General features: G+C 45.0%; 2 protein-coding genes across 2 annotated transcripts in view; one reads left to right on the top strand and one right to left on the bottom strand.

Annotated features, from left to right (window-relative positions):
• Positions 1-18,143, top strand: part of LOC306743537 (uncharacterized protein) — a gene marked incomplete at its 5' end in the record, with an annotated part of 83,874 nt that overhangs the window by 13,067 nt on the left and 52,664 nt on the right.
• On the bottom strand, positions 13,420-15,007 carry LOC306743827 (uncharacterized protein; the record flags this gene model as incomplete). The annotated part of the gene is made up of 4 exons (XM_079226391.1): positions 13,420-13,764; positions 13,868-14,180; positions 14,404-14,589; positions 14,814-15,007. The coding sequence occupies 4 exons, from the start codon at positions 15,005-15,007 to the stop codon at positions 13,558-13,560; spliced, it is 900 nt and encodes a 299-aa protein (XP_079082517.1). The 3' UTR covers positions 13,420-13,557.

Here is an 18,143-nt window from a genome sequence, read left to right as displayed (position 1 = left end):
GTTAGCCGGGTTTAGGAGTTCCTCAAAGTGCTCTTTCCACCGCCCGACGATGTCCCCAGTCCGGGTCAGCAGTTCCCCTCCCCTGCTGAGAACAGCCTGGGGTAGGCCCTGCTTTCCCTTCCTGAGCCGTCGGATGGTTTGCCAGAACTTCCTTGAGGCCAACCGAAAGTCCTTCTCCATGGCCTCCCCGAACTCCTCCCATGCCCGAGTTTTAGCATCCGCGACCATCGCAGCTGCAGCCCTTCTGGCCTGCCGGTACCCGTCAGCTGCTTCAGGAGACCCCTGGACCAGCCAGGCCCGAAAGGCCTCCTTCTTCAGTTTGACGGCTTCCCTCACCCCCCGTGTCCACCACCGGGTTCTCGGGTTGCCGCCACGACAGGCACCGATGACCTTCCGGCCACAGCTCCGAGCAGCCGCGTCCACAATAGAGGCTTTGAACATGGTCCACTCGGGTTCCATGTCCCCAGCCTCCCTTGGGATTTGTGAGAAGTTCTTCCGGAGGTGGGAGTTGAAGACCTCCCGGACAGGATCCTCCGCCAGACGTTCCCAGTTCACCCTCACTACACGTTTGGGCTTGCCAGGTCTTTCTAGCCGACTCCCCCGCCATCTGATCCAACTCACCACCAGGTGGTGATCAGTTGACAGCTCTGCTCCTCTCTTCACCCGAGTATCCAAGACATACGGCCGCAGATCAGATGATACGACTACAAAGTCGATCATTGATCTCCGGCCTAAGGTGTTCTGGTACCAGGTACACTTATGAGCCACCTTATGCTCGAACATGGTGTTCGTTATGGACAAACTGTGGCTAGCACAGAAGTCCAACAACAAAACACCATTCGGGTTCAGATCAGGCAAGCCGTTCCTCCCAATCACGCCCCGCCAGGTTTCTCTGTCATTGCCCACGTGAGCGTTGAAGTCTCCCAGGAGAACTATGGAGTCGGCAGGTGGCGCCCTTTCCAGGACCCCTACCACCGACTCCAAGAAGGCCGGATACTCCGAACTGCTGTTCGGTGCATAAGCACAAACAACAGTCAGAGCTTTACTCCCTGCAACCCGTAGGCGCAGGGAGGCGATCCTCTCGTTCTCCGGGGAAAACTCCAACATAGCGGCGCTCAGCCGGGGGCTCGTGAGTATCCCCACTCCCGCCCGGCGCCTCTCACCCTGAACAACTCCAGAAAAGGACAAAGTCCAACCCTTCTCCAGGAGCTTGGTTCCAGAGCCCATGCTGTGCGTGGAGGTGAGCCCAACTAAATCTAGCTGGTACCGCTCCACCTCCTGCACCAGCTCCGGCTCTTTCCCCGCTAGCGAGGTGACGTTCCACGTCCCTAGAGCTAGTCTATGCTGCCGGCGATCAATCGGCTCGCCCAGGTCTCCTGCCTGGCCCGCCGCCCGGTCTGCATAGCACCCGACCCCGATAATTCTCCCCGCGGGTGGTGGGTCCACGGGGTGACTGCTGCTCCATGTTGTTTCTTCGGGCTGAGCCCGACCGGGCCCCATGGGCGAAAGCCCGGCCACCAGACGCTCGCCGACGAGCTCCCCTCCTGGGTCTGGCTCCGGGAGGGTGCCCCGGTTTCCCTTGTCCGGGCGAGGTAGCTTTAGACCGTGGGCTGCTATTCATCAGGGTTTTTTGAATCGCTCTTAGTCTGGGCTCTCCCCCGAGACCTGTTTGTGATGAATTAATCACAGAGGATCTAGCAGGAAGTGACTTATTATAAAGTCTTAAAGCCGTAGGCAGGAATGTTCTCCTGTAGCGGTTCTTGTTGCAGCGAAGCCTCTTGGAGAAAGAGCTCCTCTGACCCTGCAGCAGGTGGAGAGGATAGTTATATATATATATATATATATATATATATATATATATATATATATATATATATATATATATGACCCTGCAGTAGTGGTGGAGAGGGTGGTCCAGGTTGTCCAATATGGACAGTAGTTTCTTCAGCGTCCTCCTCCACCTGCTCCAGAAACTCCTGCTTGCAGCCGATGATGGAGCCGGCCTTCTTAACCAGTTTGTTAAGTCTGTTGGTGTCACCGGCTCCAATGCTGCTCCCCAGCAGATGATGGAGAAGTACCTGTACTCCTCCATGTGATGAGACACCAGGTACCTGTACTCCTCCATGTGATGAGACACCAGGTACCTGTACTCCTCCATGTGATGAGACACCAGGTACCTGTACTCCTCCATGTGATGAGACACCAGGTACCTGTACTCCTCCATGTGATGAGACACCAGGTACCTGTACTCCTCCACCATGTGATGAGACACCAGGTACCTGTACTCCTCCTCCATGTGATGAGACACCAGGTACCTGTACTCCTCCATGTGATGAGACACCAGGTACCTGTACTCCTCCACCATGTGATGAGACACCAGGTACCTGTACTCCTCCTCCATGTGATGAGACACCAGGTACCTGTACTCCTCCATGTGATGAGACACCAGGTACCTGTACTCCTCCACTGTGTCCACATCCTCTCCCAGAACACTCAGAGGACTAGGAGCTGTTGTCTTCCTCCTGAAGTCCACCACCATCTCTCTGGTCTTGGCCACGTTCAGAAGCAGGTGATTCTCACCGGCCCACTCCACAAAGTCACTCACACTGCCCTGTACTCCTCCTCCCGTCCATCCCTAATACACCCGGCCACTGCAGAGTCATCAGAGAACTTCTGCAGATGGCATGACTCTGTGTTGTACTGGAAGTCAGTAGTGTACAGGGTGAACAGGAAGGGAGACAGAACAGTTCCCTGTGGGGCTCCAGCATCACTGACCACCGTCCCAGACAGCACACGGCCCATTCTGACAAACTGTGGTCTGCCTGTGAGGTAGTCAGTGATCCAGGAGACGGTGGACGAGTCTACCCCCACCACCCGCAGCTTCTCACCCAGTAGCAGTGGTTGGATGGTGTTAAATGCACTGGAGAAGTCAAAGAAAGTGACTCTCACAGAGACATCGGCTCCATCCAGGTGCGACTGAGCTCGTTGCAGCAGGTAGATGATGGCGTCGTCCACTCCCACATGAGGCTGGTAAGCAAATTGCACAGGGTCCATCGACGATTTCACCTGCGGTCGGAGGTGAGCCAAGACCAGCCTCTCCAGCACCTTCATCACATGGGAGGTGAGGGCTACCGGTCGGTAGTCGTTGAGGACGGATGGAGTCGACTTCTTCGGGACAGGGACCAGGCACGACGTCTTCCACAGCACCGGGACCTCCTCCTGCCTCAGGCTGAGGTTGTAGAGGTGCTGCAGGACACCAGACAGCTGGGTGGCGCAGGTCTTTAGGACCCTGGGGCTGATGCCATCATAGGGCCGAGAACCAAAGAGATGAGAACTGTCTGCTGAAGAAGATTGTGACTTATGGGTGAAAGCACCAGAACGGCCACTCAAGGGAGCGTGTGATTTTATGAATTATTATGATTATTTCTACTAGTTACGGCTTTTTAAAGGAAAGAAACCAGATCTCGGACAAATTGAGTCTCATTTACAGTCGAGAATAAACTTGTTTTATGCTTCAGGTGTTCAGTTCGTCAACATGTTTTAAAACGGGTTATATAATAATAATATATATATATATATATATATTAATATATATTAATAATATACATTTATATATTATATATATATCATAATATATATTATTATTATATATAATAACATATATTTTAATATATATATGTATATATATATAATATATTATTATATACATATATACATATTATAACATATATAGATACATATATGATATATATAATACTATATATATAGTTATTATATATATTATAACATATATAGATAGATATATTATATATAATAATATATATAGTTATTATATATATATTTTAACATATAGATATTATTATAACTAGTGATGGCGAGATGAAGCTTCCTGAAGCGTTGAAGCTTTCCATCGAATTGGTTCGCTCATGGACCGAAGCTTCATGATGCTTCATTTGCTCCACTGCGCCATCAAGTGGATAATAAATGTAAAACAGGCAGTGGTTATAACAACACCATGACTTTGGAGTCCGAAGCTTTGAAATTAATAAATGAACAAATGATGTTTGTGATGCCAATACATACATTATGAACTTATTAATATGGTGTCTGTCTTTATGATACAATTGTGGGGTCCAAAGGGAAAGTGGAAACAAAGTGGGGAGACTGTGCTTATGTTACTCGGGACAACAGTTTATCCATTTTTATTAGAAAGAGCAACATTTCTACAGTGCTGGACTTCAGGCGGTTTCTTTTTTTCGAGACGATTTCGCCTGCTTTTGAAAACCCCCGTTCACAGGGCACAGATGGAGCTGGAGTACAGAGAAAAGCAACCGCCAGTTTGTACAAATTGGGATAAACTATTTTCCGTCCTTCCCAATACTCAAGGGGGTTCTCCAGTCTTCCAATGTTTGGTTCCCCCAGGTGCGTTTGGACCTCCACTGTTGCGTCCGCAGTGACGTTCGGGTCCTCGCCTGCAGGACTGTGGTGTCCAAACGACGCCACAGTTTGCTCCCTAAGAAAGACAAACAGGCTGTAAGAGACTACATACAATAACACAATTAGAATGTATCCAGTATCCATTACCTTGAGTCACAGGCTGAGAAGCTTCAGATGTGTGTGGTTCTGAGGAGGAGGAGGAGGAGGAGGAAGACACACGGTTTCGGATCCCAGCACATTCAGAAGTGAGCCTTCTCTCGGCATCTGCTGCTTTGTTGGGGCTAAAGAAGCCTATCTTCTTAAACCTGGGATCCAACAGTGTCGCCAGTGATATGGCGGTCATCGATTGCATAGTGTACAGCTTCTCCCTTAACTGTCTCCTCAGACTCTCAGCCATTGCAATGCTCTCTGCACTTTGGACACGTCCCATTTCTTCCTCCACCGTGTGGTGCAGCATTGATAGAAGAGGAATGACTTTTGATCCAGACACTCTCTTCTCCTCTGACAGCTCAACGGCGGCATCATGAAATGGGGACAGCACTTTCAGACATTCTGCAATAATGACATCATGTTGTGACGACAGTGGCGCAACGTAGACCTGCCAAAGCTGCTCCTACAGGTTCCCTGAGGTCGTAAACACGCTGGAGCATATGCTACGTGCTAATCCAGCGTGTATCCACCTCTTGGATCAGCTTCAGTGCTGGCAGGCCCAGTTGCTCCTGCATCTGTGTCAGCCTCTCCTATAAGTTCTGCTTTTACAGCAGCCAAATTTGCAGCAGTATGTGCCTCAGGAAAATGCAGCACCCCAAGAACAACTGAATGCAAAGAGGTGTTTGCATCTATGAAATGGCATGTCAATGCTAGATATGCATCAGTGTTGATAGAGGTCCACATATCTGATGTCAAACTAACTGCTGATGCATTCGACACACTGACTTTGGCTTTCTCCTTGGCTTCCTTATATCTGTCCTCCACCATAGCTTTCAAAGCCTAAAGGAAAGAAGATAACACTCTTAGAATGGCAAATATGGGGAAATAGGGAGAATGCTTCATGTGCTCACATACACACCTGCCTAGTGGGGAGAACATAGGTAGAATTGAAAGCTCCTCCACAATACTGAAGGGCTGGGAATCCTCAATCACCATATTGACCAAGGCCTCATCCACATCATTGTTCTTTCCTGATGAAAAAAAAATACATATATTATGCAAATGCACTATGGGGGTTGAACCAGCTACCTTGTGGCTACAGGTTTAACACTCATTCCCCTGCGCCAAAGCTCCACATAACACAGATATATCATGTCATTCTAATGTTATGCCTTACCTGAGCTTGGTTCAGCTAGGTTGGTCTCCCTGTTCTCATGCAGGGCTCTATAATGCCTCAGCATAGATGAGGTGTTATTGCTGTATGCAAGTTCCTTTGAACACAACAGACACTTCACCTTTCGAAATACCAGAAATTAGAATAAATGCATTAGAACAAGGGATAAGCTGTGTTGTCACATTTATTTACAGTTTATTATGATAGTTATTATTAGTATGTGCATACCTTATTAGGAGAGATCAGCTCAAAGTTCCCAGACGGGGGAAAATCTCCTCTTTCTTGCTGGTTCCATCACAAAAAAAGAAGCTCGAATAGAATACTTTGCAAACAAATGCGTAGTAAAGTCCCGTTCACAAAATGCGATTGGGGAAGCCATTGCGTTTCGCCGCACCTTATATTACGACTCACGCGCCAAATACGAACCACTTTCTGAATCAGTCACGTGGTACGGCCGGCTCAGCGCTTCGAACGTCACCGCATACGTCATCGACACAAGCCTCGATACGCTTCACCAAAATCTACCTGGTTACTGGACACGCGCATCGAAGCCTCGACATGAAAGGACACATCACTAATTATAACATATATATTATAATATATATATGTACATATATAATATATTATTATATATATAATATGATATAGATAATATGTTATTATATACATATTATAACATATATATATATATTATATATAATATTATATATAGTTATGTATATTATAACATATATAGATATATTATATATAATAACATATAGTTATTATATATATATATTATAACATCTATAGATAGATATATTATATATAATATTATATATAGTTATTATATATATTATAACATATATAGATAGATATATTATATATAATATTATATATAGTTATTATACATATTATAACATATATAGATAGATATATTATATATAATATTACATATAGTTAATATATATATATTATAACATATAGATATTATGATAACATATATATCATAATGTATATAGAAAGTGGTTTGCTGGTGAAAAAGATCTTTCAGAGTCTCTGTTCATGAGGATCCGTTTGTTTTGAGACGCTGAACCTTCAGTCTGGACTCCGTCATGTTTTTGGTTTTTATTTGAGGATGGAACCGTACGCTTCACTTCCTGTTGTTCCAGCTCGGCCGTGACCACAGGACGTTACTCCTTCCTGTTCCTGTTTGTCCTGCGCTCTGATTGGCTGCTGTCGGGACCAGGACGTGTCGTGAACCAATAGGAGAGCAGAGCTGACCAAGACGTTGTTGAAGGAGATCTACGTACGAAGGGTTTGGAGCTGAGAACTTTAGTTCTGGTTCTTTCCCTCAGTCTTTATTATATACAACACACATGTTATATGTATCAAATAATATCATGGCTGGAAATGCTTTATCACCAAAATGAAGATTTAAATAGTTTCCAGTTTTCTTTTGAGCTTAATAATAAAAAATAAACGTGAAATGGACATTTTTTCAAATTGTTTTATCAACCTGAAAATTAAACAAACTGGAGTTCCATTTGAATATTAGTTTAAATAAAATAAAGTAACTCATGCATTGGGATTCTTCCAGGTCTTTTCTCTGAAATTGACAAATATGAAACAGACCATGAAATAAACATCTTTTAATATTTAATATTCATTCGCCATGAAGCTAAAACAAGGATGGAACTAAAGTTGTTTATTTCACTTTAACTTTCTCGCTGAATGTTTTCATTTTCAACCATTACAATTATTTTCCGATTCAACTTCTTTCACTTCTTCAAACATCAAATGCAGAAAAGTACGTTTTTAATTTCAATTTCAATATTGTTCTGCAGACGAATATATTGTACATTATTAAATTAGCTCATAAACACGATGTAATGTTCGTGACCTCACGAGTCGTGAAAATCCGTCGGGAGAAAAACAAATAGATGAAAACGGTTCAGATAAATGGATTTTTAAAATAAACATTTAATATGCGGGAGTTTCAACGCTGAATTAATTACATGGCTGCGTTTCATACCCGACGTGATGCGTGAACGCTGCGTGTGATCACGTGACACCCCGAGGTCCAATCAGCGGCTCGCATCCAGAGACATAACAATAATAATACAAAAAACAACAATATAAAACCAATAAGAATAAAAAGCTTATTACAGAGATATGAACAGAAACAACAACATTTCTCCAGGTCAGAGTACCGACTTCCTTAAATCTGGACAGACCAGCTTATGTTAAGAAGATTATTAACATTATTCTCATTATTAATATCTTACAAAAACAAAATCAAAACATCCAACATCCAAAAATAACAAAGGAAGGAAGGATAGAGGGAACACAGAGGAGGAGGAGGGAGGAAGAGGAGGAGGAGGGAGGAAGAGGAAGAGGCGGAGCTTCTCAGGATTATATAAAGGTGAAATAAAGGAGGAGTGGATGGATGAACCATGTGGAGGAAGAGAGGAAGAGAGGGAGGATGAAGGCAGGTCTGTGACGTCATGAAGGAGGGACCAGGGGGAGAAGAGGAGCATCATGGGAAAACCCACACAACAGGCTCAGAGCTCCGTATTAACGAGGAAAAGTTGAGCAAACAGACGTTCTGAGGCTGCTGTGTGGATCTGAGAGGACGCTCTGATGACCACTTCCTGTTTGGTCGGCACCACATTTCAAAATAAAAGAAGTTTCTATCCATGAGACCTTTAGTGTGGACTGGTGTTTTTTAGGGAGTTTCTTCTCGTGGGGGAGGGGAGGACCTTTTATTAAATATTTTTAATTATAACTCATCTTGGTACCTCACAGTACTACAAAGTAATACTCACAGTACTACAAAGTAATACTCACAGTACTAGTGACTCCCTCTGTGCTTTTATAAACAATAGAATAAAGAGTATTGCATTCCCTTTCAAGTAAACCAGATCGCTCCATCAGACAAAAAGAAAAGAAAAGTACGATCACTGTTAGAAAAATGAAAATAAAGTTAATCAAAAAATAACTAATATTGAGTTACATCTTATTGTGGAAAACAATTAGCTATGTTCTAACTTTTTTGGAGTCACACAGCTCATCAATAGGCTCGTTGGAGATGATCAGTTCTGATCAGAATCGATCGGCGCGCAATGCATGCTGGGTAGATTTGTGTCCGACTTGCTCTGGTTGACGTGGTCAACGATAATCCCACGAGAGCAAGCCGGCCTTCGATTTTAGAGCCAGGCGCCGCAGTAGCTCTCCCCCGACTGCCTGGCCCAGTGCATGATGGGAAACGCCTGGCTGTCGCCACATCAGAGAGCTGATTGGCTCTTAGATCTGACAGCAAACAGCACGTGTTGGAGAACATTATTATTTTATGTGTAGTAGTAATACTTAACGCTGGATTGTTGACTATTCGTCTCATGTTTGATCTGAAAACATCTCTTGTGTGGTTGATAATACAAAATCGTATTTATATAACACACATAAACCAGTAGTAATGTGTTTCACAGGCAGACATAAAAAGAACAAAGGATGCAGCTACGCACACATTTCTACATAAATACATATTTATAAACACATATGAATAAATCCAAACGTGATCTGTAAACTACACGTAGCCAAAAGATCGGAACTAACAGGAAGTCATGTTTTCTGTGACTTCCTGTGTTTACTTTGAAGGCAGCTGAAAACTAAAGCTGTCCGACTTGACCTCAGGTTATTGTGAACTCCTCCTGCTGCGCCGCTGCTCTCTGGATCCCAGGAGGCGGAGCTCTAAGAACGAGCCGTGTCACTGCGGTTGCGCGCGCAGCTCTAAGGAACGAGCCGTGTCACTGCGGTTGCGCGCGCAGCTCTAAGGAACGAGCCGTGTCACTGCGGTTGCGCGCGCAGCTCCACTCCACAGGCTTTTGCCAAGGCGTTTTTGAAGCGGCTGCACTTTTAAAAGTCAGAGCAGAGAAGTAGACGACCATGTAGAGACATACATGACAAGCTGTCTGCAGATATGATCAATAACATTCGGCCGTTTAGTTTGTTTAATAAAGAACAAGGTGTAGACCAGGGTCCTGTTCCTCGTACCTGGTTACTGAGTTAGTGGATAACTGTCAGGATAAGATGACGCAGGTCAGGCGTTCTCGGTTTCTCAAAGCAAGCTTAGATAAATCACCATAGCAACACATCCAAAAATGTAAACCTGCTCCCGGGCAGGTTAACTGAACTTCACTGGATAAGATGGACACTCCACCGGACAAAAAGGCAGCTCCCTTCCTCATTGATGAAGGAGCGATATTATTATATTAGTTTCATAGGGAGAGAGTTCTTCCAGATCACAGGATCCATCCTTTACATCATCATGACTTCCTGTACGCGGCGATATAGATTAGAAGAATAGAAGAAATAGAAGAAATACTTTATTTAGAGAGCTTCTCGAGCCGCGGACATTGATCACCACAGACGCAGCTGATCGTCTCAGACACAGACTGTCAGCCGCTGCATGCCGCTGTTCTTAAGGTTATTTAGCTCTTAAGAAACTTATGGATGTGTTGAAGCATCATAATTATATGACAGTGTTATTAGTACACCATACATATCATTATTGTAGAACATGATTAAGGTGATCGTGATGAGAAGACAGAGAATCACACACAATGTATTTTCACTGCTTCAATTGATTGAATTTCTGATTATGAATAATACATACACACTGATCCGCCCATACACATATTCAAACTCCTAGTTATATAGTAATCTACACATACATGTATATATAGTACATGATGCATACGCGCAGACAGTACATATATCCTCATAAGTATATATTTATTCGTAAATATAATCTGATTGATTTGTGTGATGAAGCACTTCAATGTTGCAAAAACGTTGGAATATTCTCAACACGTTTGCTGTGAATGATGGTTACGGTCTTGACTTCCTCATATGCCTTCATGGTCATCTCCTGCTTCTCAGCAGAGGAATAAAAAGAGGTTCCTCTGAGTTTATTGTCATTGTACTGGTAGAACATGGTGGGGTCAGTGCTCCATTATTATCCTTCTGAAGAGGAGCGGCGCATTTATCAGATGACTGACGTCTGGCTAGAATGAACGAGACGTTTCAGCCGTGAAGAAACCCAGACAGCCTGATGTCAATCATCTCGCTCATTTAAACTGGAGATTAGGACATCTGCTTGACTTTGTTTAGCCAGGTACGAGAAACAGGGCCCAGGTCCGACGTTTCCTAAAAAAATAAACAAACAAAAATTTCAAAGCCTCATCCGGCTGTTTACTGACGTCATGTTTAATGAAGAGAGAGAGGGAGAGACATACAGGCAGGCGTCTTCTTTGTGTTGTTGTATAAATGCCGTTTAGACAATTTTGAAAGGATGTTGAATTCATGTTCATAAATGTCACGAGAATTCACAGCTAGAAAAAATGTATAAAAATGCGACTAACTTGGCATTCATCCTCTGCATGGAAATCAGCACCAGCATGTGAAGTCACTGCTCTTCATCCAACGCTCTGCAGGAAGAAAGCCTGGACCACAGCCTACAAGCTAATGATGGAGTCATTCACACAACACAAGCATTGAGGTCTGAGGAGAAGTTCAGGAGATATTTCAAGGTGCGTCAGAGAAGCAGAGGCTCAACATTCCTTTACTGTTGTTCCTGGTCAGGAGAGGAAATGGAAAGTGCAGTGTGTTTCCAACACAACTGCATCACAAGTTAACTATGAGAGTGACTCTGTGGAGTCATACTGCAGGAAGAGTGTGTGCTACACATGTATTGATACCTTGACTGCAGAGCTCAACAGGAGATTCCATGGAGCATCACTGGAAGTCCAACTGGCACAACCATACAGTCCTTCCACTCCAACAGTGTGTGCCAACTGGACAAGCACCCAAACCAGAGGAAGAAGTCCATGTTCTGAGACTTCTATGAGGAACATGAGGACCAGCTGAAGACAGAGGTAAAGCTGTTCCACTCCAGCTTTCCTCCAAGAACCGGCAAGACATCCTGTCCATTGAGGAGGAGAACACTGGCCAGCTCATCTTTCCTACATGTGAAGATGGTAAGGATCTATGCAACACTGCAGTGACAACAGATTCAGTGGAAAGATCCTTTTCCAAACTGAAGATAATAAAGAACAGGCTCAGGAGTCTGTGGGGAAGAAAGACTCAGACCGTCTCCTGCTTGCATTGAGCAAGACATTGGAATAAATCACAGTGAAGGAATACAAATCTCCCAAGAGACGCACCAAGGAGGATGCTGGGAAGATCCTTTCATTTATCCAGAGCAGAGTTTTGAGAAGTTTTAAGTGAGAATATTTTTGGATTGCATTTGGTTATAAATATGGCCTCTTTTGTCTGTTTTTACCCGTTATCCATTTATTTATTCCATTTGATCATTTGAGTTAGTTTGTTAACTAAAATAAATATGTAAGTTGAAAATATCCTGCTGTGTTTCTAATTCATTATTGTAAATACTTTTGCCGACGGGTGCCCTTTGTTCAGTTTGAGCACCTGCCCCCCAAAACGTCTGTGCACGTGCCTGGTTGAGAGTGAGGGGTTCAGGAACTGCTTCAGGTCCTTGAGCCTTCATATGTTTTGCCAACCAGAAAGGTTTGTATAGAACATGTCTAGAGAAGTAGTTGATGTATCCAATTCATTTAATATTTCATTTAAATATATTGATTTGCTTTTGGTTTAATTTTCAGACTGTCAAAGAAATGGTGGCCAAAAAATATGAGGAGGAACGAGAACGAGTGAAAATGAAAGTACAGCAAGCTGTGGCAGTGAGTAGAACAGCTGGCATGTGGACATCTGTGAACATGGAGGCTTACTTGGCTCTTACCCGTCACTACATTCATGACAATATGCAGTTGTGTACATCTGTGTTGAGAGTGCAATACTTTCCACAAAGTCACACTGCTGACAGTTTGGCCCGAGTCACAAGGGGCATGATGGATGACTGGGCCATGACTAATAAAGTAAAGTGTCTTGTGACCGACGCAGCACCAAACATGGTTTCATCCACAAAAAATCTAAAAATTCGGCATTCGATTTGCATTGCACACACTCTAAATGTATTAGCAAAGAAATCATGAGATCAAATCCCTACACTTACATCCATCAGACACAAATTGTAACAGACTTCAGATCAAGCACCACAGCCAAAGAGAAGCTTGCTCAAGTGCAGCAACAGATGGGACGGCCAAGCCTGAAACTCACCAATGAGGTGCCAACACGCTGGAACAGCGCATATCAGAGGCTGGCAAGCGCGAAGGATATGGTTCATTCTTCTCTGTGAAAGCAGGGGGGCTTTGCGGGGGATAAGCACACGGACAAAGGGGTTTGCGGCCGACTGCAAGGTTGGTGGTTCGAACCCAGCCAAGGGCAAAGAAGATGCTGCACATCTGTCCTGGTTGCCTGGTGCTGAAATGGACTATATGAGGTCACCAGACAGCAGCTGGACAGCCTGAGCTTTATGGTCCATGTACAGTTATTTATTTATTTATTCTCATTCACAGCTGTATGAAGCTCCACATCTGGTCTCCTGATCCTGGACTCCATGAGGTCATCAGACAGCTGGACATCCTGAGCTTCATGGTCATGTTTAGTTATTTATTGTCATTGTCATGTCACCATTTCTATCATAATGTCGAGAGCTTGTATTTAAGATCATATAAGAAATAATAAAGCTTCAAACAAAGTTCCGATTGCAAGACTTTTATTGAAATAAATAACAAACACAAAATAAAAGATGGCAAATAGTAATAAATAAAGAAACAAGATAAACAAACTAGTGTGTGTATATATACATATTATAAAAGCAAACAATAAAATGTCCCTCATCCAGAGGAACAGCCGACATGCAAAGAAGGGGTCGGGGGATGCGGGAGGCTGGGTGTAGATGGGCCGGGTTTGGGGGGGGACCACCAGAGATTCAGCTCACCGATGAGTCGAGACCTCCCCCCGCCGTCCCTGGTAAACAGCACCCGACCGATCCACTGCTGCTGCTCTGCAGTGAGAGCTGCCTGCCAGGACTCGGGCAGCAACTGGTGAGACGACACAAACAGACGGGACATCTTCATACCTGAGGACACTTCATGAGGGCAGCAGAGACACATGAGGCCTCATGTGTTTGACAGACAGACTCACCTCAGCGCTGTCGGCAGGTGGTGGGGGAGGGAGGAAGGCTGGACCGGGGAACTCCTCCTGTTCCTCCGGTGGCGGCGTCCGGGTGGCGCCGTCCGGGTGGCGGCTGCAGGCGGCTTCCGGGTGGCGACTGCAGGCCGGGCCGAGGGAGCTGGTGACTGCATGAGGCTGCACCAGGCCGTCTTTGTCCTGCGTGGCCTCCAGCAGCTCCTGGTCTGTGGGCTCATGCGGCACCGCAGAGTCACCAGCTCCAGGATGTGGTGCTGAGGAGGAGGAGGTGGAGCGAGGAGCGAGAGAGGGGCCTGTACATCTGAGGCTTAAAGAGAAATAAACGGTTTGGGCTGTAATGACATGATGAGAGAAGAAGCAGGAAGTAAACAGTGCACACAGGAAGTTCAAAAAAGATGAATTAACTCTATAATTTATGCTGGACTTACCTGGAAATGCAGGCTCAGGGCCCACCATCTTCTTGACCTGGGCCTGCATTTCCAACGCAGACAGAGAACGCCGTCCAGAGACAAAGGCCGCAAGCGACGTACCTGATCTTTTTTGAGTCCTCAGACTCGTACAGGCTCTGCAGGGTCTCAAATTTAAAGTCCCCGAAGCCAACAAGGGCCTGTCCCTCCTGCCCGGGCTGGCGGGACTTCCCCCTCCCCAAACGCACGGTGGAACCTGACTGCCTCCACAAAGCCAGGGTACGCTGAGGAGTAGCGGGTGAAGACGTCCTGCAAGTTCACAAAGGAGGTTAAAACGGTCATTTCTCTCATTTGTGCTATGGCATGAACGTGTACTGAAGGACTCCACCTTGTTGGCCATCAGCGGGGACTGAGAGGCTGTCCTCTCTCGCTCCTTCTGGTGGGAGGAGACCAGGTTCACTCAGTAGCCCACGTCGTTCTCCAAGAGCCAGTGGAAGGTCTGGCCCAGATACTGACCAAACTGTAGCTTCCACCGGCTCAGGACGAGGGCGGCGTTGGCAGGGTCACCGCCCTCGGAGACGGCGTGGGCCCTGGCCTCTGCCTCCACCTCCTCTGGCTGCTTTGGCCTGTAGGGTTGGCCCCTGCCGACCTTCTGAGCCCGGGCTGCTGGCGAGGCCCTCAGCAGGAGAGTTCCACTGGAGGCCCTCACAAATGTTGGATGTTCCATCTAAACATAAAGAGGAACATAATAATATTACTATGAATAGTATGTGTATTATTATAATATATACACTAATATATAATACAAGTGTATTAAATAGACAGTGTGTGACATATAATATATACTATTATATATACTATAATAAGTTATAATAAAAGTGCATTGAACCGACAGCAGTGTGTTAGCAGCTCGGCGCTGCGGCAGCCGCACGTCAACACAACACGTCAATAACACGTGAACAACAGGTTTAAACAGCAGCGACGTCCGCTGCCATAATAAATAGACTATAATAATATATAATATATAATAAAAGAGCATTGAACCGACACCTAACAGCGCAGCGGAAGCTACACGTAAACACAACACGGCAATAACAACAGAGCAGACTGGCTGATTATAAGTAACTCCGGGACTGTCAGCCACTAATAACAGCACTAATATGAGCACTAATATGTCACACAGTCATATGTAACAGCAGTTCATAAGCACGGCGTCGATAAAGTGTAATAAAATGTACTCGTATTGTACTCACGTCAGTGTGGTCCGCTGTAGCGAGGATCCAAGATGGCGGAGCCTCGGGACTTTCCGGAGAGGTTCGGAAGGTGAGACAAGTTCGTGAGATGAGACAACCGAGCCATCTGATTGGACGGCAAAAGCTTGGATAGCGTGATTGGCTCGTACAAGTTGAGACAAGGTGAGACAGATGAGACAGAGAAGAATGTTTTCTAGGGAGCGCGACAGGGGGAGAAGGAACCAGTGTGGGTTTCCCTCGCCTCACTAAAAACAGACATAACTCCACTTACGGCTGATGAGTTTACATCTCAGGAGAAACACTTCTTGTGCTGGCTCCTTTCCATCAAGCTACAGTGGAGTTGTCAGAAGAGAAGAGAGTTTCAGGGTCAAAGGTCATCCCCATGATGAAAACGCTCCATCATGCACTTGAGCGTAACGCTTCAAATGTGCACACGCAGGCAGCAATACACCTCCACGAACACCTGAGGCGACGAGTCACAGACACTGCTTCCAGTCTGGAGTCATGAAGTGTGTTGACCCCATCAACACTTCTAGAGCCCAGATTTAAATCACCGGGGTTTCGTAGTTCCTCCAAATGCAGTGAAATCTGAATGTGCGGCTGTAATTGGGCGCACACAGCCTGGACCTTCTTCACAACGGCGATCGGCACCCACTTCAGGCATGTTCTTCAGTTTTATCTGTTTTTTTGCTTGCAAATCATGTACTAAAATGCCAATGTGTTGTTTTTTAGATAACCTGTACAAGCACCTGGATGAGGAAGCTGGCAGGCAGACCACCAACGTCACAGCCGATGCAATCATTGAGGTTCAGAAATACCTGGTGGAGGGCAACATTCCAAGGTCCCAGGATCCTCTGAGATATTGGGACAACCAAAAGAACACATCCCCAAACCTCCTCCGGCTGTCCCTACAACTGTTGTGCACACCAGCCTCATCTGTGCCGTGTGAGCGGATGTTCTCTAAAGCTGGAGAACTTGTGTCAAAGAAACGTAATCGCCTGAATGCCACGACATTGGAACAACTTCTTTTTTTGAATAAAAATGTATTAAAAAAAAATCCCCTCCCTGCCTCAAAGACAAGTACATAAGCATCCTCACATTCACATGTTAAAGATATCAAATATATGTTGAACTTACATTAAGATATAGAATAATACAATAACTTAAATGATATTATTGTACATACTAAGTCATTAAATCAGTATGGCAGTTGAGCCTGTCAACTAGGTTGCCTGTAATGGTGTTTAAGATCCAGCAGGTGGCAGTATTGTGCAACACAGTGACACAGTATCGATACAGTTTGGGTAATGTTGTTACGAGATGTGCCGACGCTTCGAAGCGTGTGTCGAGTAATGGAGGGGGCGTTTCCCTGAAGCGGTATCGAGGCTTGCTTCATTTAGGGGAGGAGCCAAAAATGATGACGTCCGAAGCCTCGCTGGCCGGCTGTACCACGTGACTGCTTCGGGAAGTGGTTCAGATTTTGCCGGGAGGTTTGACAGCAATATAAACCCCTCAGGCTCCATTCAAAATGTGGGTTGTTGGTTGAGAGTTTGGATAGTTTGGATAGCGTTTATGTAGTTTGGAGAGAGAGAGAGAGAGAGAGAGAGAGAGAGAGAGAGAGAGAGAGAGAGAGAGAGAGAGAGAGAGAGAGAGAGAGAGAGAGAGAGAGAGAGAGAGAGAGAGATGATAAGATGGAGCCAGCTAGGAAGAGGAGGATTTCCCCTGTGTGGCAACACTTTGATTTGATAAGTCCTAATAAGGTAAGCTAAATCTAACTCTATTTCAGACACATTAGGTTTGCTTATCAAGAACTGTATTTTTCACAGTTTCTTATGTTATCCAAAGGTGAGGTGTTTATTGTGCTATTGGGGTACAATGACAACACCTCGTCCATGCTAAGGCATTACCGTGCCTTGCATGAGAATAAGGAGGAAACTGGAGCTTCACCCAGCCATGGTAAGTCACTACAATATCACAAATGCACCATCACAATTTTTCCCTGTTCACTTTTGTTTATTGTGCAAATAAAGACAGGTAACAGACACTGTATTTATTCTCTTTTAACCAGCCACCAGAAAACAAGAGCTGGATGAGGCCCTCGTCTCCATGATAGTGAAGGACACACAGCCCTTCAGTATTGTGGATGATGTTGGATTCAGGGCATTTGTGTCCAAACTGGATCCTAATTATGTTATCCTTACAAGGCAGGTATGTATGGGTGCATGCATGAAACAATTGAGTACTTTATTGTGTCTCACAGTTCAGCACTATATATATATATATATATTTTCCTTTAGGCTCTGAAGGCCATGGTGGAGGCCAAGTATGAGTCAGCTAAGGAGAAGGCTAAGGCTAAAGGTAAAGGTGGCTGCTGTTAGCCTTACGTCTGACATGTGGACATCCATCAATATGGATGGCTGTAACATGCCATTTTGTGGGTGACAAAACCACACTCAGTTCAGTGCTGTTAGGAGTGCAGGCATTCCCCCAATCACACACTGCTGAAAATATAGCTTGTGTGAAAGCCTCCCTGATGGAGGAATGGGGAATTGCTAATAAGGTGACATGTATGGTCACTGATGGTGCTCCCAATATGGTTGCCTGTGTGAG

The sequence above is a fragment of the Taurulus bubalis genome (assembly GCF_910589615.1).
Source record: "Taurulus bubalis genome assembly, chromosome: 11".
Taxonomy (NCBI): domain Eukaryota; kingdom Metazoa; phylum Chordata; class Actinopteri; order Perciformes; family Cottidae; genus Taurulus; species Taurulus bubalis.
This window is presented reverse-complemented; position numbering and strand designations above follow the sequence as displayed.